The 22,216-nt window shown below is 39.0% G+C and overlaps 1 protein-coding gene and 1 pseudogene across 1 annotated transcript in view; one reads left to right on the top strand and one right to left on the bottom strand.

Annotated features, from left to right (window-relative positions):
- Nucleotides 1-22,216, bottom strand: part of TGFBR3 (transforming growth factor beta receptor 3) — a 116,093-nt gene that overhangs the window by 53,133 nt on the left and 40,744 nt on the right. The window contains exon 3 of the mRNA XM_044674839.1: nucleotides 7,757-7,940. Coding sequence (XP_044530774.1) covers nucleotides 7,757-7,940 — 184 coding nt within the window. The remainder of the gene's footprint in view (nucleotides 1-7,756; nucleotides 7,941-22,216) is intronic.
- Nucleotides 8,155-8,244, top strand: LOC123248174 (annotated as a pseudogene).

Raw genomic sequence — 22,216 nt, 5'->3', positions numbered from 1 at the left:
GAGCTACAGGCAATGCAGAGTACGTTAATGTGCCAGGCACTGTGCCACGTGTTGGGATCCAGAGAGGTGCCACTTGGCAGAAACTGGGACTTTTACTCCCTGCCTAGTAAATCTTAGTCAACCTCTCTGCATGCCCAGATTCCACCTAGCTCTCGCTTTCTGCTAAAAGCCTGCCAGCACCTCCTTACTGGCCAGATCACCCATCACAAAGCAGGCATAAAATAGGCAGGGGGTCACTTTCCTTCATTTATTACTTTTTTTTTTTTGAGGCTCAAAAATCTAACGTTCGTAGAGGGTTTTGCTGTTTTTCCTTCAAGGGAGTGGGACCCTCTGGTGGTTTCCCTCCTACCTGTATAATTTACAGTCTCTCACCTTTAAACTTTTTTTTTTAATGAAAGATGGAATTAGAAGCCGCATGTAAACTATGTAAGAAACAGCATAAAGGAGGTTATCTGGATCCGCTTGCACACATGAGCAGAGGCGTATGTCCAAAAGAGGCAGCCCACACCCAAGCAGCTGCACAGGAGCCCCAAGGTATCGGAGAAGTTCTCTTTTTAGTCCTGCTCAAGATCCATTGGGAGGGTCTCTCTTGCTGCCCAGTGTGAGAGCTTCCATTGCTCTTCAAACCCATTGTGGAAAGCTCTTCTTCCCTGATCCTCTTCTCCATCTACTCATCTCAACTCTCACTGGATCCTAGAAAATGGTGTCCTAACCCACCACATTCATCAAACTGATTTGAAGATGCTGAAGTCAAGACTGGCCACCATTATCCTGGTCAGTCAATCAATCAGCAAGCAGTCATTCATTGTGCTAGCCACTGGGGATAAGATCTCAAGAACGAAACAATTCCTTCTCCCAAGCATCTTACATCCTACTAAGGAAGAAAGAATACTGAGATAAAGATGGTAGGTTGGAGTATTATCCAAATAGTTCCTCTTATCTAATAAATACCCACTGCGTCAGATTCTCCCAGAGAATTAGTTTACCCCTCAGGACAATTGAGGCATTTGTATTTTCAAAGTGCATTGCAAACACAAGAAGAAAAGAATTCTTGTTGTTCCCTTAACACGGCATGGATACCAGTGGAGCTCATGAGTTGTCCATTGGTTGTCCTTTCCTTTCATCACAAGATAATGCCACTCTTTTTAAAAAAAGAACTCTTACTCTCTGTCTTAGGATCAATACTAAGAATTGGTCCCAAGGCAGAAGGGCAATAAGAGCTAGGCAACTGAGATTAAGTGACTTGCCCAGGATCACACAGCCAGAAAGCATCTGAGGCCACACTTGAACCCAGAACCTCACATCTATCCATTGAGCCACTTGGGTGTCCCAAACCCATTCTTTTTTGGTCCTAGTAGTTCTCCTATATGCATTAATAATAATGATAATGCAGCTGATGATAACAGGGAGTACATATAGAATAGGTTAGTGTTTACAAAACACTTTACAAATAGGATTTCATTTTACCTTCCCAACAACCCTGGGAGATAAGTGCTACGATCACCCCCATTTTACCAACTAGATAACTGAGGCAGACAGAGATCAAGTGACTTCCCCAGTGTCACCCAGGCAGGCAGTGTAAGGCGAGTTTTAATTCAAGTATCCCTGAATCCAAGTCCAGCCCTCTATCTGCCTCTCTAAATCTCTTGCACAATTTTTGGATGGCGATATAATTAACAAGATAACCTAGGGGATGACTGCAACTCCCCAATAGTAGAGCAGACATGTTTTTACAGTAACCCTCCCATAATTAATGATAATAACTGGCATTTATAGAGCATTTAAGATATACAAATTACTTATGTTAAATCATTATTATCCATATTTAACAGATCCAAATTTTACAAATAAAGCACTTTAAGATGTACAAATTACTTATATTAACTCATTATTATCCACATTTTACAGATCCAAATTTTACAAATAGAGTACTTTGAGTTTTACAAATTACTTCTATTAACTCATTATTATCCACATTTTGGAAACTAAGGTAGAAGGAGTTTTGATGATCTTCCCAGGCACACTCAGCTAGGGAAAGTCTGAGGTCAGATTCAAACTCAGGACTTCCCATTCTAATTCCTAGGCTCCATCTACTCAGCCAACTAGTTTCCTCCCTAATGGATTTCAGGAATGATTTATAAAATGTACCATAGGGATTATTATGTCCTCAGTTTCTCCCTATTTAGAGATTATGTGACACAAAGTAAGAGCCAGATTGAGATTTGAACCCTGGATTTCAAACCTCGTATTCTATGCCCAATATCACATCCTTTTCAAATATGGACATTAAGTATTATTATTATGAATAGGTAGGTGGCTTAGGAATTGGGACTGCTAAATGCCAGTGTCCTATTAGTGCTCTTTAATAGGAGTGATGAGTTTCTTTTTATCCAGTGGAGATACTTGGCTTCCCAGCACTCATCACTTATGGTCTTAGTTTATAGTTACCTGAAATCAAGTGGTCAACAAGTAGCTGGCTGCCAGATGCCTCCTTTAGCCCTGTCCTGGGTCCTATCACTTCACCAGGCAGAGCTATCAGGGTCCTGCGCTTCCAGGAAAGCAAGCTTAGTTATTCAACTGGGACCATATCAGTCCCGTGATAGCAGCGTTTGTGGCTGCCTTCTGATGGCTGTCCATTAAATCTGGGGTCATGGACTAACCCTTGGTTGGCCTGGAATATACGGGCCATCTGCTCAAGCTGGGGGTCACCAAGCAGAGAACTTGGGCTTTCTTCAGACCAAAACTGGAGTATGATGTTCTGGTTAGCCCCATTTTAAGAAAGATAAAACTAAACTTCAAAGGAAAGTCACCAAGATAGTGAAGGGTCTTGAGTTCATGCTCCATGAAGATCCAATGGAGAAAATAATAATATCTAGGATTTATAAAGGTTTACAAATATTGTCATATTAGTCCCCATCTGTAACAACCTTGGGTATTGTGATCTTTATTTGACAGGTTAGGAAACTGAAGTTAAGTGATTTATTAGCCAGTAAGTGTCTGAGGCTAAATTTGAAGTTGGGACTTTTTAAATTAAGGGTCCACTTCTCTATCCCCTAAGGCAACTTGTTGCCTCACTGTCTGGGGAATTTATTAGACTGAAGAAGAAGACATTGGAGACCCAGCTGCCTTTAGCCATATACAAGAGGGGTTAGACTGTCTGAGCTGGACACACGTAAGAGCAGAGGAAAGAAAACATTCTCTAATAATTTTATGCATTTAAAAAAAGAAAGAGCTCCATTACTGGACACCTTCAAGAAAAGGCTAGATGACCACTAGTTGGGGTTCTTCATTATTTGGGGGCCCTGAACCTCTTTGGCTCTCAAGATACTGGTTGGCTGCCTATGCTCATTCTTGGAGGAAATGCTCACTTTCCTTTAGTGATGAGCAAAAATGAAGATTTTTCCCCCTCCTCTCCCCATCCAAGGACCCGTACCTTCTGAAATCTATTTGTGAACCCCTTGAGGGACTCCATGGACCTTTGATGTAGAGGGAAGGACCATGTAGGTACATCTTGGATTAACTGCTCTTTAGAATTCTGCTCCAAGACCACCAATCTCTAACTGAGAGAGACCCTGATTTCCCACCAAGCATCCCTGTAGGGTTCATCAATGATCCACGTTCTAAGATGTCTTAACAGGGCTGGTACTGATGCTCAAGTTCTAGGATCATTATTGCTACAAAGAGAATGGGTTGATAAGGTGTTCTGTGTGTGCACATATGCTTGTTTCTTTTTCTGAATGACCCTCCTCGTGGCTGGCACTGAAAGTGACCATCAGTGCCAAGTTGAAAAGAAAACACAAAGGGGGAAATCCCCGGACAGAGTCTGGCAGGTTTGGGTGAACCCAGTCATGCACTGGCATGTATTTTAGGACAGGGACTAGCAAGAGGCTTCAGGCATTAAATAATAGAATGTTAAGACCTAGACAGGATTGGGATCAAGGTCAAACCTTGCATTTTACAGATGGGGAGACCGAGAGTCAAAAAGGACACTGAGCAGGAGATGTAGCACTGAAAAGGACCTTGGAAACCATCTATCCTATCCAAGTCCTCAAGTTTACAAAAAAAGAAACTAAAATGACTTGCACAGCCCCCAAAAATAACATAAAAATTGAATGGGGCTTAAGAGTTGGGAGAGAGCTCAGTTTTAATTCTCTCTCCAACATTTGCTCATTGTGTGACCTTGGGTAAATCATTTGTCCTCTCTGACACTCAAATTTCTTCAACTATAAAATGAGGATGAAAAAAGTCCTGGAAATACCAAGTTCATAACTGTTATGAGGCTATTTTGAGGACTGAATGAGATAATCATAGAAAGTCTTTTTCTCACGTGAAAATGGCACGTAAATGATGGCTGCTATTCTTAGGCTCATGCATCCTGTCTAATATTCGCTCTACTAATACCAAACGCTCTGGAAAATGACTGGTTCAAGGTCACAGAGACAACTGAGTAGCCAAGCTGGGAACGTACCCCCCATCTCCTGACTCCGCATCCCTCTGTGGTTTCGACTTAACCAGCTACCACCTGGCAAGCTAGGTGGAGCAACAGCTAGAATGCCAGGTCTGAGATCAGGAAGACTTGTGTTTCCAAGTTCAAATCTAGCCTCAGACACTTCCCAGCTGGGTGACCCTGGGCAAGTCACTCAACCTTGTTTTGCCTCAGTTTCCTCATCTGCCAAATGCTCTAGAGAAGAAAATGGCAAACTGTTCCAGAAGCTTTTGCCAAGAAAACTCAAATCTGGTCATAAATAGGTGGACAGGACTAAAATGAATGAACAACAATTTCACTCAATTTCTTCAACTCATTTTCCTCAACTATAAAATGGGGGTGATAATAGCACCTGCCTTCTAGGTTTGCTGGGAGGGTTAAATGAGATAATATTTGTAAAGCACTTAGCATCTGCCTAGGAAGAACCATATAAATGCTAGTTATCATCATCATCATCATCATTTAAAGTTGTAGAGATTAAAATTAATTAATTTTCTAATTAAAATTATTTAATTTAATCTTTAAATCTATTTAATTAAATAATAAACTCATTCAACCAAATAATTAATTAAATAAATTTAGTAGTTAATTAAATGAGTGTATTATTTAATCAAATAAATTTAACAATAAATTTATTTAATTACAGAATAATTAAAATTAATTATCTAAAAACTAAGTATTATATTTAATAAAGTTTTATGAATAATAATTAAAGTAAGCGACCTAACTATTCAGCCCTCTTGCAAGAGTGAAGAAGAGAAGGAGAGAGGCGGAGCCTCAGAATTTATAACCAACACGTGAAGACGCTCAAATTTTTAAAAAAAGGCCGGGAGGCCAGTGCTGTGTAAACAATGCTGGCACCGGTCTTTGGCACCCCACCATGAATCCTGGCCCAGCGAGAGGCACCTGGCCACAAAGGCCCTCGGGCGGTCTACTTCTTCATCCAGGCCCCTGGCTGCAGGGTAGCATCTGTCACAATCTTTTTATTATTTCCAGGGAGCTATTCTTGGTTCTAATTATACTCTATACGAACTTGACCAAAAATATGATGAAAGGGGCTATCAGAACAATAGACTTTCATAATTAAGTCATGGGTTATTTCTATCCCTCTCCAAAGCAAAGAGATTAAAATAGGCAATCTCTTATCAAGGCAAAACACCAGTTCTTTCTCCAACAACGTAACTGTCCATAAAACAAACACTGTGAATATGAAAAGCCTTGAAGGTTTTTCTGCAGTTGTAAATATTTCACTGAAATCTTACTATCACATAAAATCACAAGTCAACTTTGATTTCACATTTAATAGCATTACAGAAAATTTTAGGGCTGCTGCATGTAAGGTCCCTCCCTTCCAAAGCCAGAACTAGCCAGGTTATAGCAGGCAAGTGCCAGAAAACAGACCATTGGGTCAGATTCTCTGGGATGGCTCAAAGTGACTGCTGGGGAGGCTGTGGTGGGAATGGGAGGTACAGGAGGAACAGGGCAAGGTTCAGCCGGGGCAATCTGGCAGCTTTCTATTTTAATTCATTATTTTTTGCTAAGCAGTTGCAAAGTTCAGTTTTTTCTAAAGTACTGAAATAATTCTCAATTTCAGGGTCCTGGGGCAAAGCCCAGGCTAACCTACCCTGGTTAGGGCTCTGTCCCTTCTTTACATCTTCCACCGCTTCCCTATAGTCTTGTTCTCTCAATCATTCTCTTTTTCGTGTTATTGCCTAAAGGCCTGATAATAAGGGCTTAGATTATACAGTAGTGGCGGGCAATAGGAAAGGAAAGAGACCCCCAAACTGGGAAAATAAGGAGAAGCAAGTAACCAACGTACATGGTGACCAAGGATAACAATTGGGAAATCTTTCAGAGTTCATATCAATGCAATGATCCAGGAAAACTTCAGAAGAAAGAACATAAAGTTTGCTTCCAGCTTCTTGGTAGAGAACTAGAACACTCTAATTTAGAGAGCTAGAAAAGACTTTGGAAGTCATTGAGTCCAACTGTCCATTTAAAAAAAACAACACTTACCTTCCATCTTAGAATCAATACTGTGTATTGGTTCCAAGGCAGGAGAGTGGTAAGGGCTAGGCAGTGAGGATTAAGTGACTTGCCCAGGGTCACACAGCTGGGAAGTGTCTGAGGCCAGATTTGAACCCAGGACCTCCCATCTCTAGGTCTGACTCTCAATCCACTGAGCTACCCAGCTGCCCCCTAAGGCACACATCTTAAGACAAGCCCAATGTGCTGAATGATTTTCTTGATGGTAATTATTTATTTTTAAAAAAGGCTTCTCTTCGGGGAAAGGGAAATTTTCCCTTGTTTTAATCATGTCCAATTCTGTGACCCCTTTTGGATCTTCAGCACTAACTGAAATTTAGCATCTTCCAGTTATTTAGAAGCATTATCCTGAGAAGGGGGCCTGTCCATAGGCTACCCCAGATTTCCAAAGGGGTCAGTGATGCAGAAAACACCTAGGAAAGACATTTTTTGTTTGTTTTGTTTTATCTTAGGAGAGGGGACACACGACTATGTTTTTTGTTAAAGTGTAAGGAGATAGTGAAAAACTGGAAGTGAGAGATACAGAGACTGAGAAAAAGAAATGAAGAAAAAAACCTTCTTATAACCTACAAAACAAAATATAGATCTCTTAGCCTGGCAGTCAAGGCTCTCTACAGCTCAGTGAGCTGAATCGCCCAGTAGATACTGGAGTTCATTATTCTAAAGTTTCCCAACATGCCCCAAAGGGAAGGGAGAGAGTCCAAGAAAGGGAAAATCAAACTCCTTGATATTGTCTTTATGCCATCAAACCACGGTCATTCATCTTGTAGAGACGTGAGCCAAAGAACCAAGAAGTGGGGGCCTGAAGCAAAGCCAGCAAGAGCGGCTTATGGATTCTATTGTCTAATCTTTCTTGCCTGCAGTGATTAGGCAAATATACTTCCTCCCTGTTGCAACCATCATGATGAAGGAACACAAGTTCATTGTATTCTCTCCTTACTTCTAGAAGAGGAGAAAATTATTCTTTCTCACCTTTGTTCCCAGAAAGACATTTCTTCGTTGGAGCTTTCCACCTCAATGACCAAAATCCAAGACACAAATAAAAAATAATAATAAACAATGATTATAGAGCCTTTTAAGTTTGGCAACTTTTCTAATGTTATATCATCTGAGAGATGGTCCCAGGCTCTGTGAAATTCTTTTCATGGTCCTTGACCCAATAAAGAAAATGCAAACTGGCCGCCATCTTTAACTGATGGGCTCTCGTTGGTCAAGTCAACTCACCTTCACCCACTTTGATGTAAACATTCCTTGATATCTTGAGTTCGGTGAAAGAAGTGACTGCTCCGTATTCATTCTGGGCCCAGTGCAACAAATGAACATTTCCATGGGGAAAGCTCCTTTCCTCTGTTTTTGTTGATAGGGAGAAGTTTCCTTCTGGAAACTGGACCACCGAACCTTCTGACACCTAAAAAGGATAGAATTCAATCAATGAAATAATCGAATCAATCCAAGAGGATCTATTAATCACTTACCATGTGATCATCACCATGCTGGCCACTAGGGATACAAAGACAGCTGAAGAGTCAGCCCCTGCCCCAAACAGAGCTTACAGCCTAAGGCTTCCTGGATAGGGTGCTGGTCTTGGAGTTAAGAAGACCTGGGTTCAAAATTCCCTTCACGTGCTTGCTTCAGCAGCACTTATTCTAAAATTAGAACGATACAGAAAAGATGAGCATGACTCCTATGCTTGGGAAGCGTTCCATATTTTTGTAAGAAAATGAATCATGGAATCATGGAAAAAATATTTAAAAAATAAAAATTATATTTTAAAAAATTCCCTTCAGATCTTTACTAGCTCTGTGACCTTAGACAAGTGGCTAAATCTTTTTGTGACTCGGTTTCCTCATCTATCAAATGAGGGAGACAGACTCAGTGGTTTCAAAGGTTCCTTCTAGCTCTATAGCAAGTCAAGCCAAAAAACATATATTAAGTGTTTGTTATATTAGGTGCAAAGAGTACTCATATAGGAACATATACCTATAAGCTCTAAGATTGAGACTAAGCTTAGGATTTCATTCGTTTAGGGAACTCCCAGGTGAAGAAATTCCCTCTGACAATGCAGGTCACTGCCTTCCTTCCTCAGAAAATGACTTAAAACATTAAGAAATTAAATGACTTGCCCAGGATCCTACAGCCAGTATATATCAGAGACACGATGTGATTCCTCATCTTTCCAGCTCCTAGACTGGCTCCCTCTATCCCTACCAGGATGTTTCTTATGAATAATAAAAAATATATTATCAGCAATGCAAGGATCCAAGACAACTCCAAGGGACTCATGATGAAAAAGTCTATCCATTGTCATAAAAGGAATCGATAGAGTCTGAATGAGGGTTGAAGCATACTATTCTTCGTTTTGTTTCCTTCATAAATTCTCCTCTAGTATAAGTGATATGTGTCTTCTTTCACAACATGGCAAATATGGAATTCTATAGTGCATAATAGCACATGTACAAACTATATCCTATCATCTGCCATCTTGGGGAAGAGGGATGGATGGGAAGGAGGGAGAGAATGTGGATTTCAGAATATCAAGAAGCAATTATTAAAATTAAATTTATTAAAATTTTATAAAATGTATAAAAATTTATTTTAAAACTTATTAAAAAATTGAAATATAAAAACAATTATAAAAATCTACCTGCTATCTGGAAAAAAAATTTTAAGATAAATGAAATGCATACAAAGTAAATAAAAGGTAAGTTTGGGGTAGGGAGGCACTAGCAGGGAATCAGGCAAGGCCTCATTCATGTGGAAAATGATGCTCAATTCAAGGTTTCCTTGATATGAGAGGGCCACCATGATGTGGCTAAGATGGAATACTGGGACTGGAGCCCTGGAATCAGGCCACCCTGCTAGAGCCTGGCCATAGGGAGTTACTGAATCCAACTGTGAATGGCCTCAGAGCTTGAGACAGTTGATAACAAAAACATCATCCTCTCAGATGGAAGTTGAGGAGGGTCAAAATAAAAGGGCATCTGTAGAAGGAGCCAGTTTTGTAAGAGGTACCCAACGTGAGGCGGATGGGAATGTGATGTTTCTTAAACCAGAGCAGAGAGCAGAGAGCACCATTCTAAAAAAAAGAAGGCATTACCATATGATGGAAGGATTGGTTCTGAAGTCAGAAGGTCTGCATTCAAATCTTGCTTCTCATGCTAAAGTTACTAAATTTCCCAAGGTCTCCATCATATGGTAATGCCTCAAATTCTAGAGCAGTGGTTCCCAAACTTTTTTTGATCTACCGCCCCCTTTCCAGAAAAAATATTACTTAGCCCCCTGGAAATTAATTTTTTAAATTGTAATAGCAATTAATAGAAAAGATAAATGTACCTGTGGCCATCACCGCTCCCCTAGATTGCTGCAGCATCCACCAGGGGGCGGTGGTACCCACTTTGGGAATCGCTGTTCTAGACCAATCTACAGATTGAAAATTTAGAGGTGGAAGGAGCCTTAAGGGGCCACTGTGAAACCCACCCTTTCATTTAACAGATGAGAAAACTGAGGACAGAAATTAAGTGACTTACCCAGGATTGAATATTTAGTAAGTTTCTTTTTTTAGTTTTTTAAATTTTATTTCATTAATTTAGACTATTTTTCCATGGTTATATAACTCATGTTCTTTCCGTCCCCTTATTTAGTAAGTTTCTCAAGCAGGATTTGAACTTAAAATTGGGCAGCTAGGTGGTATGGTGGATAGAGTGCCAGGTCTGAAGTCAGGAATCTTTCTAAGTTCAAATCTGGCCTCAGACACTTCCTAGTTGTTTGACCCTGGTAAGCCACTTCACCTTGTTTGTCTCAGTTTCCTTAACTGTAAAATGAGCTACAGAAGAAAATGACAAAACCACTCCAGTATCTCTGCCCATGAAAACCCAAGATGGGTTGGAGACAACTTAAATGCCTCAACAGCGACAAATTCCTGACTCCCGAGTCCATTGACCTATCAGTAATCCTAAAACGTGCCAAATACAAAATAAACTATTTACATTTTTGGCATGATGAAATGTGATGACAAGGACTAATATCAGGAAAGATGGAGTTGGATAATCACAGTCGCTGGAATTGCCTACCAAGGTGCCTAGTAGGTACACTTAAATAGGTGCCTGTTAGAGTTGTTGTTCAATCATGTCTGACCCTCCTGTCCAAGGGGTTTTCTTGGCAAGGACGCTGGAGTCCTGTTTCCTTCTCCGATGGATTAAAGCAGAGAGATGTGAAGTGACTTACCCAGGGTCACAAAGCTTGCCAGTTTCTGAGGCTATATTTGAACAAGTCCAATGCTCTATCCACTGAGCCACCAAGGTGCTTCCTCACATTTGCCTGCCACATGCCAGGCTCAGTTCTAGGCACCAAGGATGCAAGAGACAAAAATGAAACACTCCCCACTCTAAGAAGCCAACATTTCCTTGAAGAGACTTGCCATGTACACAGATAAGTAAATATCTTTTTCATTTATAAATATATATTTTACATATAAAATATATATTTATTATATATTTAAAAAGCCATTTGGGAGAAGCAGGAAAAAAAAGAGCCCTCGTGCAGAGGAGACAGTGTGGTACAATAAAAAGACTAGAGTTCTCTGGAGTCAGAGATTCTGAGTTCAAATACTGCCTCTGACACATTTGGGGCCTCGGTTTCCTCTTCTCTAAAAATGAAGAGATTGGACTGGAAAGCTTCTCAGGTCCCTTCTGGGTCTAGATATCAGATTCTATGAAATGGTAGCCAAGCCAAGCCTTGAATGAAACAAGAGAAGCCAAAAGAAAGCGAAAAGGAGAGAGAGAGTATTCCAGGAATTGGGAAGAGAAGGAATATCAGGTGAAGGAATTCGAGGAAGAGGAGGAGGAGGAGGAGGAGGAGGAGAAAAAGGAGGAGAAGGATGAAGAGGAGGAGAAGGAAGACAAAGAGGAGGAGGAGGAGGAGGACAAAGAGGAGGAGGAGGACATGTTAAATTAATGGAAAGGAAGCCTGGACAAGATCTTTAAATGGGACATGTCACTCGGACAGCTGAACAGAGGACGGACCAAAAAGAGAATGTGTCAGTGTCTGCCCAGCTTCATCCATAGCATTGGGGGCTCTGAGCCTAGTGACTGGTATGAGTTATCTAGACAGATATATCTCTAGAATGGAGAAAGGAAATTTAGTACGCTACTGCTGTGAGAATGGAAATAATCCTGAGGAACATCCAGTTCTCTCTTCTGCTTTTATTTGGGACTCACAAAGCAACTGTCTAACATAAAATTTAGTGTCTTAAGAGGTCCTACCAACAGGAGGTCATGCCCTGTGCAGATAATCAGGGTTGAGGCATTGGCCAAAAAGGTTCCCATTGCAAATGAATAAACTGAAATTCTGATTTATGGTCCAGTCTCTTTGGAATCAATTCAGTCCTCAGAAATTACTCTTGGAAAAAAAAAAAAAGAAAGAAATTAAAAAAAAAAAAAAGAAATTACTCTTGGACAAATGAACAGAACTGGGTTTCTAAACCTGAACATCTGAGAACCAGCCCTGAATTCCTCAGAGAAGCCACAAAGGAATAGGTATGCTCTGAGAGGCTGACCCCGCTCTTTCCTTCATATCATATTTTAGCTGCAATGATTGGAATCCAGTAACTAATGGCCATTGGCAGTCAATATTCTTTCTTTAAGCCATATGAATTTTAACATTTATTTAAGCAGATAATAAAAAAGACAATCACTTCAAATATCCCATGGCCCCAGGTAATGGCAGAATAACAAAATATTCTGGATGTCATACTCCCTTTTACAGAATTCTTCATCCATAGACACTAAAATATTTTTCAAATAATAAAAAGCTACTATTATCCTTTAGCAATTGCGTATAATGGTGGAGGGGAAAGTAATATTTGAATGAGAAATCAGAAGAACTGAGCTCAAGTTCTAGATCTCCCATATATCTACAAGATCTTTTCCCTTTGAGTCAGTCAACAAACATCTATTAAGTTATAAATAGGTACTTATCATTTTTCTAAGACTCAAGATTCCACATCTGTAAAATGGGAAAAATAAGAAGTTGCTCCTATCTAACTTATGGGATTTTTTTTTTCTGGGAAGGTCAAACAAAATAATGTGTGTATTTGTATCTCCAGCACCACCAGATTAGGTGCCTGATAAAATCTCTTCATTCATCCATTTATTTATTTGTTTGTTTGTTTGTTTATCCATTCATTTATTTGTTTATTCATCCATCCATTTATTTATTTGTTTGTTTGTGCCCCTATTTATTTGTTTGTCTATTTATTTAATTGATTTAGAATATTTTTCCATGGTTACATGATTCATGTTCTTTCCCTCCCCTACTCCCTCCCCCCTTCCCAGAGCCAACAAGCAATTCCACTGGGTTGTACAAATGTTATCAATTGATACCTATTTCCATATTATTACTATTTGCAATAGAGGGATCATTTAAAGTCAACAGCCCTAATCATATCCCTATTGAACCACGTGGTCAATCCTCTGTTTTTCTTCTGTGTTTCTGCTCCCACAGTTCTTCCTCTGAATGTGGATAGCTCTCTTTCTCCTAAGTCCCTCAGAATTGTCCTGTATCATTGCATTGCTGTTTGCCTAATCAATTCTTATTGATTGATTGACCGATTGACTACTCTCTATCTACAAGAGCTGAAGCACCAGAGTGCACCCACCTTCACCCCAGAGAAGGGAAGCTGGCCACACACCGCACCAAAGACCTCCCACCTCTTCTAGAGTGCTAATAGGGAAAGTCATCTAAGTATCCCCTCCACAAGTCCCCGATAAACCCCTGGAACAACTCCCCAAAATTCCCTTACAAGCAATTTGTCCAGGCCTGGCCCTAAGCAGGACACAAAAAAAATTTTTTTCTCAAGCCTACATACATGGTCCACTGGAGAAACACACACACAACCAAAGAAAGGTGCAGACATATACCCAACTGCACACGTGTGCTCACGTCCCCATCTCCACACTCTACTGACACGCTTAATAAAAACTGGAAATTAAGGCGTCATTTGTACACCTTCCTGAAGGGGAAGAAAGTAGGAGAGGAACTGACAGAAAGACACAGAATCCCATCAATTCGACTACCCTAGAGCAAAGGAAAACAAATTCCAAAGATTTTTTCAACAGAAGAAGGGCAGGCTGGGGAGACCTAACTAACACGCTCTGAGCTAGACCGGTGGATTTTTTACAAAGGTGGGACTTACTCACACCACAAGGTCCAGCTCCAGGAGGCTTCCTTCGTCCACCAGTGGGGGAAACACAAGGACTCCTTTCTCTCTCCTGGGCGAGCTCTTCCTCAAGCCCAGAGACAAGGAGCGCAGCAGGCAGAAATCCCAGAGAAGGACATTTTTTCATGGCAGCACACAGAATATTTTCCAGAGTTTACTTTGAAAGACCCTCAAATTCCCACAGATAATGGAGTCAAGAGGCTGTTAAAATCATCCTAATAAAGCTTTCTGGGTGATTTATGAAATACTTCACTGACTTCGCAAATGAAATTGAAAAGTCCCACATTTAGATTGGACTCATTCTGGCTGATGTTTGCTGATTTGGCACAAAGAATTGGGTTGTGACGAGTCTCATTTCATCCATTCATTCGATAATCATTTACTAAGTTACTAATCTTCTAGGAACTATTCAGAAAGAGGTACTAGGGATACAAAGGCAAGAAATACGTGAAATACGTTCTTTTTATTAGTGGTATATTATAATAACTATGTATGATAATACCATATAAATGCTAGCTATTACTAAAATATAGGATTATAAAAAGTGTTATATAATGGTACATAATCATAGATGTTAGAAAATATAAAAATGCTAACTATTATTACATAGTGTTATATAATAGCATATATTCATAAATACTAGAATATTATATAAAATTAGATTTTATTTAATAGGCAGTTTTATATATAGTGTTATATGATAGTATATAATTCATAGATACTTAAATACCAAATAAATTCTGGTTATTATTATATATAATAGTATATATTCAAAGATACTAGAATATTATAAAAATTAGTTTTTATTTAATATGTAGTATTGTATATGGTGTTATATGATAGCATATGTTCATAGATACTATAACATTATATAAAATTAGTTTTTATTTAATATGCAGTATCATATATAGTGTTGTATGTTAGTATATGTTCATAGATACTTAAATAGCAAGTAAATGCTGTCTATTATTAATATATAGTATTATATGTAGTGTTATATAATAGTAGATATTCCAAGATACTAGAACAATATTTAAAAGCTGGCTATTATTATATATAATATTATATAATATATTCATAGACACTAGAATATTATCTAAAACTTAACTTTTATTTAAGATGTAATATTATAAATAGTGTTTTATGATAGTATGTAATTCATAGATACTTAAATACCAAATAAATGCTGGCTATCATTAATATATAGTATTATATGCAATGTTATATGATAGTATATATTCATAGATAATAGAATATTATCTAAAATTAACTTTTATTTAAGATGTAGTATTATATATAGTATTGTATGATAGTATATGTTCAAAGATACTTGAATACCAAGTAAATGCTAGCTATTATTAATATATATAGTATTATATGTAGTGTTATATAATAGTAGATATTCCTAGATACTAAAATGATATATAAATGCTAGCTATTATTATATATAGCATTATATAATAGTATGTATTTATATATACTAGAATATTATATAAAATTAACTTTTATTTAAGATGCAAAGTGTTATACGATGTATATGTTCATAGGTACTAGAATACTATAGAAATGCTAGCTATTATTAATGGCTATTAATGATAGATAATATTATAGGTGTAATATTTGATAACTAGGCTACTATTAATTAAATGAGTGGGAAAACTCTGGCAGGGAAAGTGTTCTATTTTTGTCCCAGGAGAAAATAGCCCTAGTTACGGCTCTGATAATGGGACACCAACCCTTTCCCCTATTCTACAAAGAGAACAGCCCCTCCAAGGTCTGTGGGGCAGCCACTCTTCCTGGGATGGATGCTCCAGGGCTCAGGTTTTACACCTATAACGCTGCACATAAACTCTGGTTAATAACTTATTTTACAACACTTGCCAGCCATCACATCCACTCAGCCCAGTGGGAACTAATCCCCAGCTTTCCGAAAGTTATTGATGTAAGGAAAACCAGTGAAAAACACCCAAGTCTTTGTGCACTTTGAAACGCCTGGGGCCACACAGAAATGGGTTTAGAAGCTCACCTGCTCTAAAACTTGGCTTGTGACTCAAAAGCTTTGCCCTCCATCACACTTTAATAATCGTGACCCTCATTTACTACCCTGAAAAATGCAGAAACTCGGCTAGTCCTTTCTCCACTGGAAGGCACTTGCTCCTAGGAGTCATTTTTAGCAAACCTGTCACCTAGAAAAACACAAGGGCTGGAGAATCCTTTATTCCACTGCCAAAATCATGCTCAGTATTTAGGGTAACATCTGCTTAAACTCTGGATGATCTGCCTCATGTGTTCTCATTCATGAGTAACCCATAAAACACTTTTGTTTTAAAATATATGTACCGAGAGTAAATGTCTTCGGTGTGGAATGTTATAAATCCCGTTAGTGCCTGCTTGAAGGCAAGAATGAGAAATAGTAAACAGGGAAATAAACAAGTTGTGACTAAAGTAATACACCCAAAGTTTAATTAAAAGCCAACTGTCTGATAGAATAACTGATTCTTTGAGGGATTCCAAGGAAGTACAAGTAGAACTGAAAGGTAACCTGTTTGCCTAGCTGTGGGGTCCTGGACAAGTCACTTAACTCATTTGCCTAGCCCTTGCCCTTCTGCCTTAGAGTCATTACTAAGACAAAAAGGGTAAAAAATTAAAAAAAAAAAAAAAGGTAACCTGTTCTGGTAGAATCAAGGACTGAACTTGCCACTGGTGATAGGATCCTAGACAAGTCACTTTCTTCTTGTCAGCACCTGGCAATTCTCTAGGATTCTAAGTTAAACTTGAGTTGCCAATGGAAGTAGGAAATTTCTACAACATCAAAATCCCAAGATATGGAAAAGAAACAATGCCCACCTTACTCCTCAGGGAAGAACAAGTTGTGCAGATCTCAATATCATCCTTCAATTAGAAGGCAATAAAGAAATTAAAATGCCCAGCACCCAGTTATTTGGAAACCAAGGAACTGGCATCCTTCGGGTTTCCTAGAGGAAACAAAGGGAATTTTCCAAGGTCAGTAATTCATCCCTTTCTACATATTAACGGAAAATTTCTCTTTGGTTGGTTTGCTTTCTTGTCTCCTTTAGATCTTTGTTTTTTCTTGCCTTTTGCTTAAATTCAATTCAATTTTATTCATTGTGCTTTTTTAAATTTTAGGGCAGCTAGGATATTCATAAGTTCAAATCTAGCCTCAAACACTTACTAGCTATGTGACCCTAGGCAAGTCACTTCACCCTGTTTGCCTCAGTTTCTTCATCTCTCCAATGAGCCAGAGAAGGAAATGGCAAACTGCTCCAATATCTTTGCCAAGAAAACCCCAAATGGGGTCACATAAAAGTAGAACAGGACTGAAACCACTGAAGAAGAACAAATATACTTTTAAGCACCTACTATACGGTAGGAATTATTTCAGGCAACAAAATACAATTTAAACAATAAAATACAAATCAATCAACAAATGTAATATATGCTAATATATTCATGGCAATTCACTTCTTGGTAGCAAAGAACCCAGAACAATAAAGTAAGTGTTCAGTAGATATCTGGGGAGGGGTGGCGGGGAGGAGAATGGCAAAAAAATGTAACAGAGTAATATCAGTAATAAATGAAATATAGGAAGAATTCTGAGAAACTTGGAGAAATTTATGTGCACTGATCAGAGGGAAACAGGAAGAACCTATATTAGGATTTTCATTGTTGTTGTTTAGTCATTTCAATCATTTCCCGAACTCCAAGGGTCTATAAAATAGCAACTCACATTGAAATAAGGTACTTACAATTTATAAAACACCATCCTAGTAACACCAAGGTAGGTAAGACAAGTAACTCCCTTTCACAGATGAGGACACTGAGGATCAGTGAAACCTGCCTACAATCACAAAGTTAGCAGTCAGTCTCAGAGCCAATACTTTAACCTGAGGGTCTATTGACTGTAAGTATCAGATATTTTCAGTTGCACCACTTTTGGTTGACATGTCACAGTCACAGAATCTTAGAGTTAAAGGGAACTCAAAAGTGAACCTCCTTTCTAATGTAAGAATCCCTACAAAGAATCTCTTACAAAAAGCTAAGCAACCCTCTATTTGAACACTTACATTGACAGGGAGTTTCCTTCTTTGTAAAATAATCTATTCTGTTTTGGCTAGTTTTATTAGAAAGCTTTTCCTTACTCATTCAATCATTTCAAAAGCAAGCATTTTACTAAATGCTTACTACATGCCAGGCATCAAGCAAGGTGCTCTAAGACAAAAAGGAAACTCCTATCTTTCCAGAAGCAACATGTATAAAACATTTGCTCATCCATCCATTCACTTATTCAACCACCATATATTAAGCACTGACTTTATCAACCCAAAATTTGCTCCCTTGGTGACTTGAACCATTAGTCCCTTATCTATTCTCTTGGTTGACACAGACCAAGTTTTCAACAAAACTGCCCTCTAAATATCTGAAGATGCCCCAAACCCTGTGGATATCTCTTCTCTAGATTAAATGGTGCTATTCTCTTAACTGTTCCTCATATTACACTATTTCCTGACCACTCATCATCTTGGTTCCTTTCCTTCGGACATCCTCCATCTTGTCAATATCCAAAGGCTGGTAGTCACAACTGAACACAATTTTTCTTATATACTCTGACCAGAGGAAAGACCGTGGGAACCCTTACCTTCTATCTAGGCTCTGGTGCCTCTTGATGCTGCCAAAAATTTCTTCACCTTTTTAAACACTTGAATCATTCACTAAGTGTTTACTATAATACATCTGTGGTCAAAAAAGCACTTGTGTCTTTTTCATGCTAAGTGTTTTTAGTCCATACTTCCGTTCAATATGCTGATAAGTTATGGAATCCAAATATAGGATTCTGTATGCCTCAGTTTCCTCATTTATAAAATGAGCTGGAGAAAGAAATAGCAAATCAGTCTAGTATTTTTTCCAAGAAAACCCCGAATGGGATCATGTTGGACATGAATGAAAATGACAACACCAAAGACTTTTCTTGTTGAAGCCACCTCTTGTAATCCTTGCAGTCCAACTACAAAAGCTCTGGACAGAAATTGGAGTGACTCTAGATCAGTGGTTCCCAAACTTTTTTGGCCTACCACCCCCTTTCCAGAAAAAATATTACTTAGCCCCCTGGAAATTAATTTTTCTTAAATTTTAATAGCAATTAACAGGAAAGATAAATACACCTGTGGCCATCACTGCCCCACTGGATCGCTGCAGCACCCACCAGGGGGTGGTGGTTCCCACTTTGGGAATCACCACTCTATATCATCTCCAAAGACCAAAATGGCAAACTGGAAAAAAAAAGACCATGTTCATGTACCAATAGGAAATCCAGTCTTAAGACTGAATCTCTCTATTTTAATCAACTAAGAAAGAATTTCTAGCTCCTAGCCACATGAACTAAAGTCACTGAATCATGGATTTAGAGAGGAAGAGACGATGAAGGTCATCTTGTGGAAAGAACACTACAGTCAGAGCATTAGCTCTCATGCTTCCTCTCTTCTCCTTCCTGATCTTCATCAGGAAAAAGAAGGCCCTACTTACAATCTAATCTATAAGGTTTCCTCCAGCTCTTGCTTTATGACCTCTAAGAAGTCATTTATTCAACCTGTAAAACTTCAGTTTGGGGAAGATGAAGAGAAATAAGGGAAGGGCAGGATCTTTAACCTTCATTTATAACTAAAAATAGATTCTGTTTCTGACGACTTTCAGGGTAAGAAATTCCACAATTTTCCTCTTCTAATGACTAACATCCTTCATTCCCTCCACTAAGAAACAATCTTTTATTCAGACTTTGAAACTTAATATTTCTTTCCTTTTCAATTTTAATTACTGCTTTTTGTTTTTATATCACCTTCATTCTTTTTAAACCCTCACTTTCCATCTTAGAATCAATACTGTGTGTTGGTTCCAAGGCAGAAGAGCAGTAGGGGCTAGGCAATGGGGATTAAGTGACTTGGACCTCCCATCTCTAGGTCTGGCTCTCAATCCACTGAGCAACCCAGCTGCCCCCTATCACCTTCATTTCTAAATATATTCCCTTCTCCTTCATCCATTACACCCTATGAGCCATTCAGGAAAACCAAGATGGCTGATACAGGGCACACAACCATTGCCCATCCATGGTCTCCTATCTCTGCCACGAAAGGAGAGAAACAAATTTTCTCAATTTGTGTCTAGGACCAAGCTCGGTCATCAAAAACACGCCATGTTCAGCTTCTCGGTACAATTTATCATCTAACTCCACCTAAAAACATCAGTGACTAAACATGTTTCAAGACTTACTGCCTTCCTTTCCCCCAAACCCATGGCATTTTCTTCCTCACTAATTAATACTTCATACCCTGACATTCTGTGATATGACTAATATCTTCCAGTGGGAATAATTCTAACTGAAAAAGCCAACTATCCCCCATTCTTAGCTAGAGATTACGTTGAAGAAAAAAATAGTGGAATCATTCATTCCACGGCTAACCAACCCAGCAACCAGTTCTGGGGATGCCTCAGGGGTGCACCCTCGACTCTCTGCTTCCTGTCATTTCAACCATGTACAAAGTTTGTCTTTAAAATACTGGTTGTGCTACTACTAAATACTTTTTTTAAGAGCAGAACATTACTCTATCTGCCAGGATAGGGAGTTTTATTACAAGAACTCTAGGCTTGGCAAGGAGAGCCAAGTTTGTTATTTTTAATGGATCTGATCCAGCTAACTCTTCCAAAAGAGAACGAAAAAAAAAAAAAAAGAGGCAAGCAGCACTTTTGTTTCCACACCTGCCTTCAAACATTAACTACTCAACTCCTGGGGCAGATTCTTTTCCACTTGAAGCTGAATTTCTGAAAGCCTTGAACACTGGAGTGACTCTTGGTTCATGGATGTGGTTGTTATTTTCCAAAAGTGAGGAGGGTACATTTCTTGGAATTATCATAGAGCAGGAAGATGACACCATAGTGCAAAGAGTGCTAGTCCTGGAATCTGGAAGGTTCATCTTCCTGAGTTCAAATCTGACAGCAGACATTTACTTGCTAGATGCCCCTGGGCAAGTCACTTTACCCTGTTTGCCTCAGTTTTCTCATCTGTCAAATGAGATGGAAAAGAAAATGGCAAACCACTCCAGTATCTCTGCCAAGAAAATCTCAGATGGGGTCATGGGCAGTCAGACACAATTGAACAACTATAACAAATAAATGTCCAGTGGAATGTGTGTCAGGGCAGAGACTGCACTGTTTTTATATCTCTTTCCAGCAGGTCAAAGGTTTACACGTAGTAAGCATTAAAGTGTTTGCTGACTCTAACTGAAGTGCTTCACTCAGTTTCCTCCATGACTGGCTTCATTGACAGTGAGGGAGGGAGGACCCTGATGGTTCTGCTCCTCACAAAGTCCACTCTTGTAACTCCTGTGGTCTAATCATGGAAGCTCTGGGTCCAGATTACTGGTGGAAAGAAACTGGGATGATTCAAAATCCTCTCCAGGACCCAAAGTGAGGGATTGGAAAAATAGACATGTTCACTAGATGAAAAGAAATCCAGTTTTGAAGCTAAGTCTCTCCACTTAAATCAGTGAAGAAGGAATCTCCAGCCCATAGCCATATGGCATAGTGGATTAGAGTGCCAGGTCTGGCGTCAAGAAGACTCATCTTCATGAGTTCAAATCTGGCTTCTGATCCTGGGCAGAATCATAGAGTCAAGGATATAGAGAAGGAAGAGGCCTTTGAGATTATCTAGTATAAACTTTATTGTACAGATGAGAAGAACAAAGTGAGCAAAGGGAAATGATTTACACCAACGCTACGTTGACAGAAAATAAGAGTTAAGATTTGAACTCAGGTCCCTTTACTCCAAACTCAACATCTTTTCCACATTTATCAAGAGGACAATATCAGTGAACTCTGAGAAACTTGGTTGATTGTATTTAGTTATCCTTTTGATTCCCTACCTTGTTCTAACTGGTCAAGACGACTGCGTTTAAAATATAGTGAGGGGAGGTTCTATTAAATATTTATCCTCTTTCCTCCTCTACCTTATTCTATTTTTATGACTAGATTGAGGGTGTGTTTGCTATAAATGCTGCATTGACAGTAATAATACTAATATATCTAAAAAGGGAAAAAAGCTTCCTAGTTATCATGTTCTCTCTCCCATGTATCCACGTAGAGAAATTCTGGCCAAGATTTGGATGGAGCCATTCTCTGAACATTTCAAAGAAATGGACTTTGTAAAACCAGAAAACCCAAATTTCTCTGATGGTGGAGAAAAGCATGCTTAAATCTCAGGAGAAACTGTTCCAAGAACTATTCAGTCACATACACAGGGGTGAACACACACACACACACACACACACACACACACACACACACACACTTACTTTCTCTCTCTCTTTCTCTTTCTCTCTCTCTTCCTCTCCCATTCTCTCTCTCTCTCTCTCTTCCTCTCTCTATTCCTCTCTCTCTCTCCCTCTCTCTCTCTCCCTCTC

The sequence above is a fragment of the Gracilinanus agilis genome, chromosome 4 (assembly GCF_016433145.1).
Source record: "Gracilinanus agilis isolate LMUSP501 chromosome 4, AgileGrace, whole genome shotgun sequence".
Lineage (NCBI taxonomy): Eukaryota > Metazoa > Chordata > Mammalia > Didelphimorphia > Didelphidae > Gracilinanus > Gracilinanus agilis.
The sequence above is the reverse complement of the archived record's forward strand: the minus strand, read 5'-3'. Positions and strand labels throughout refer to the sequence as shown.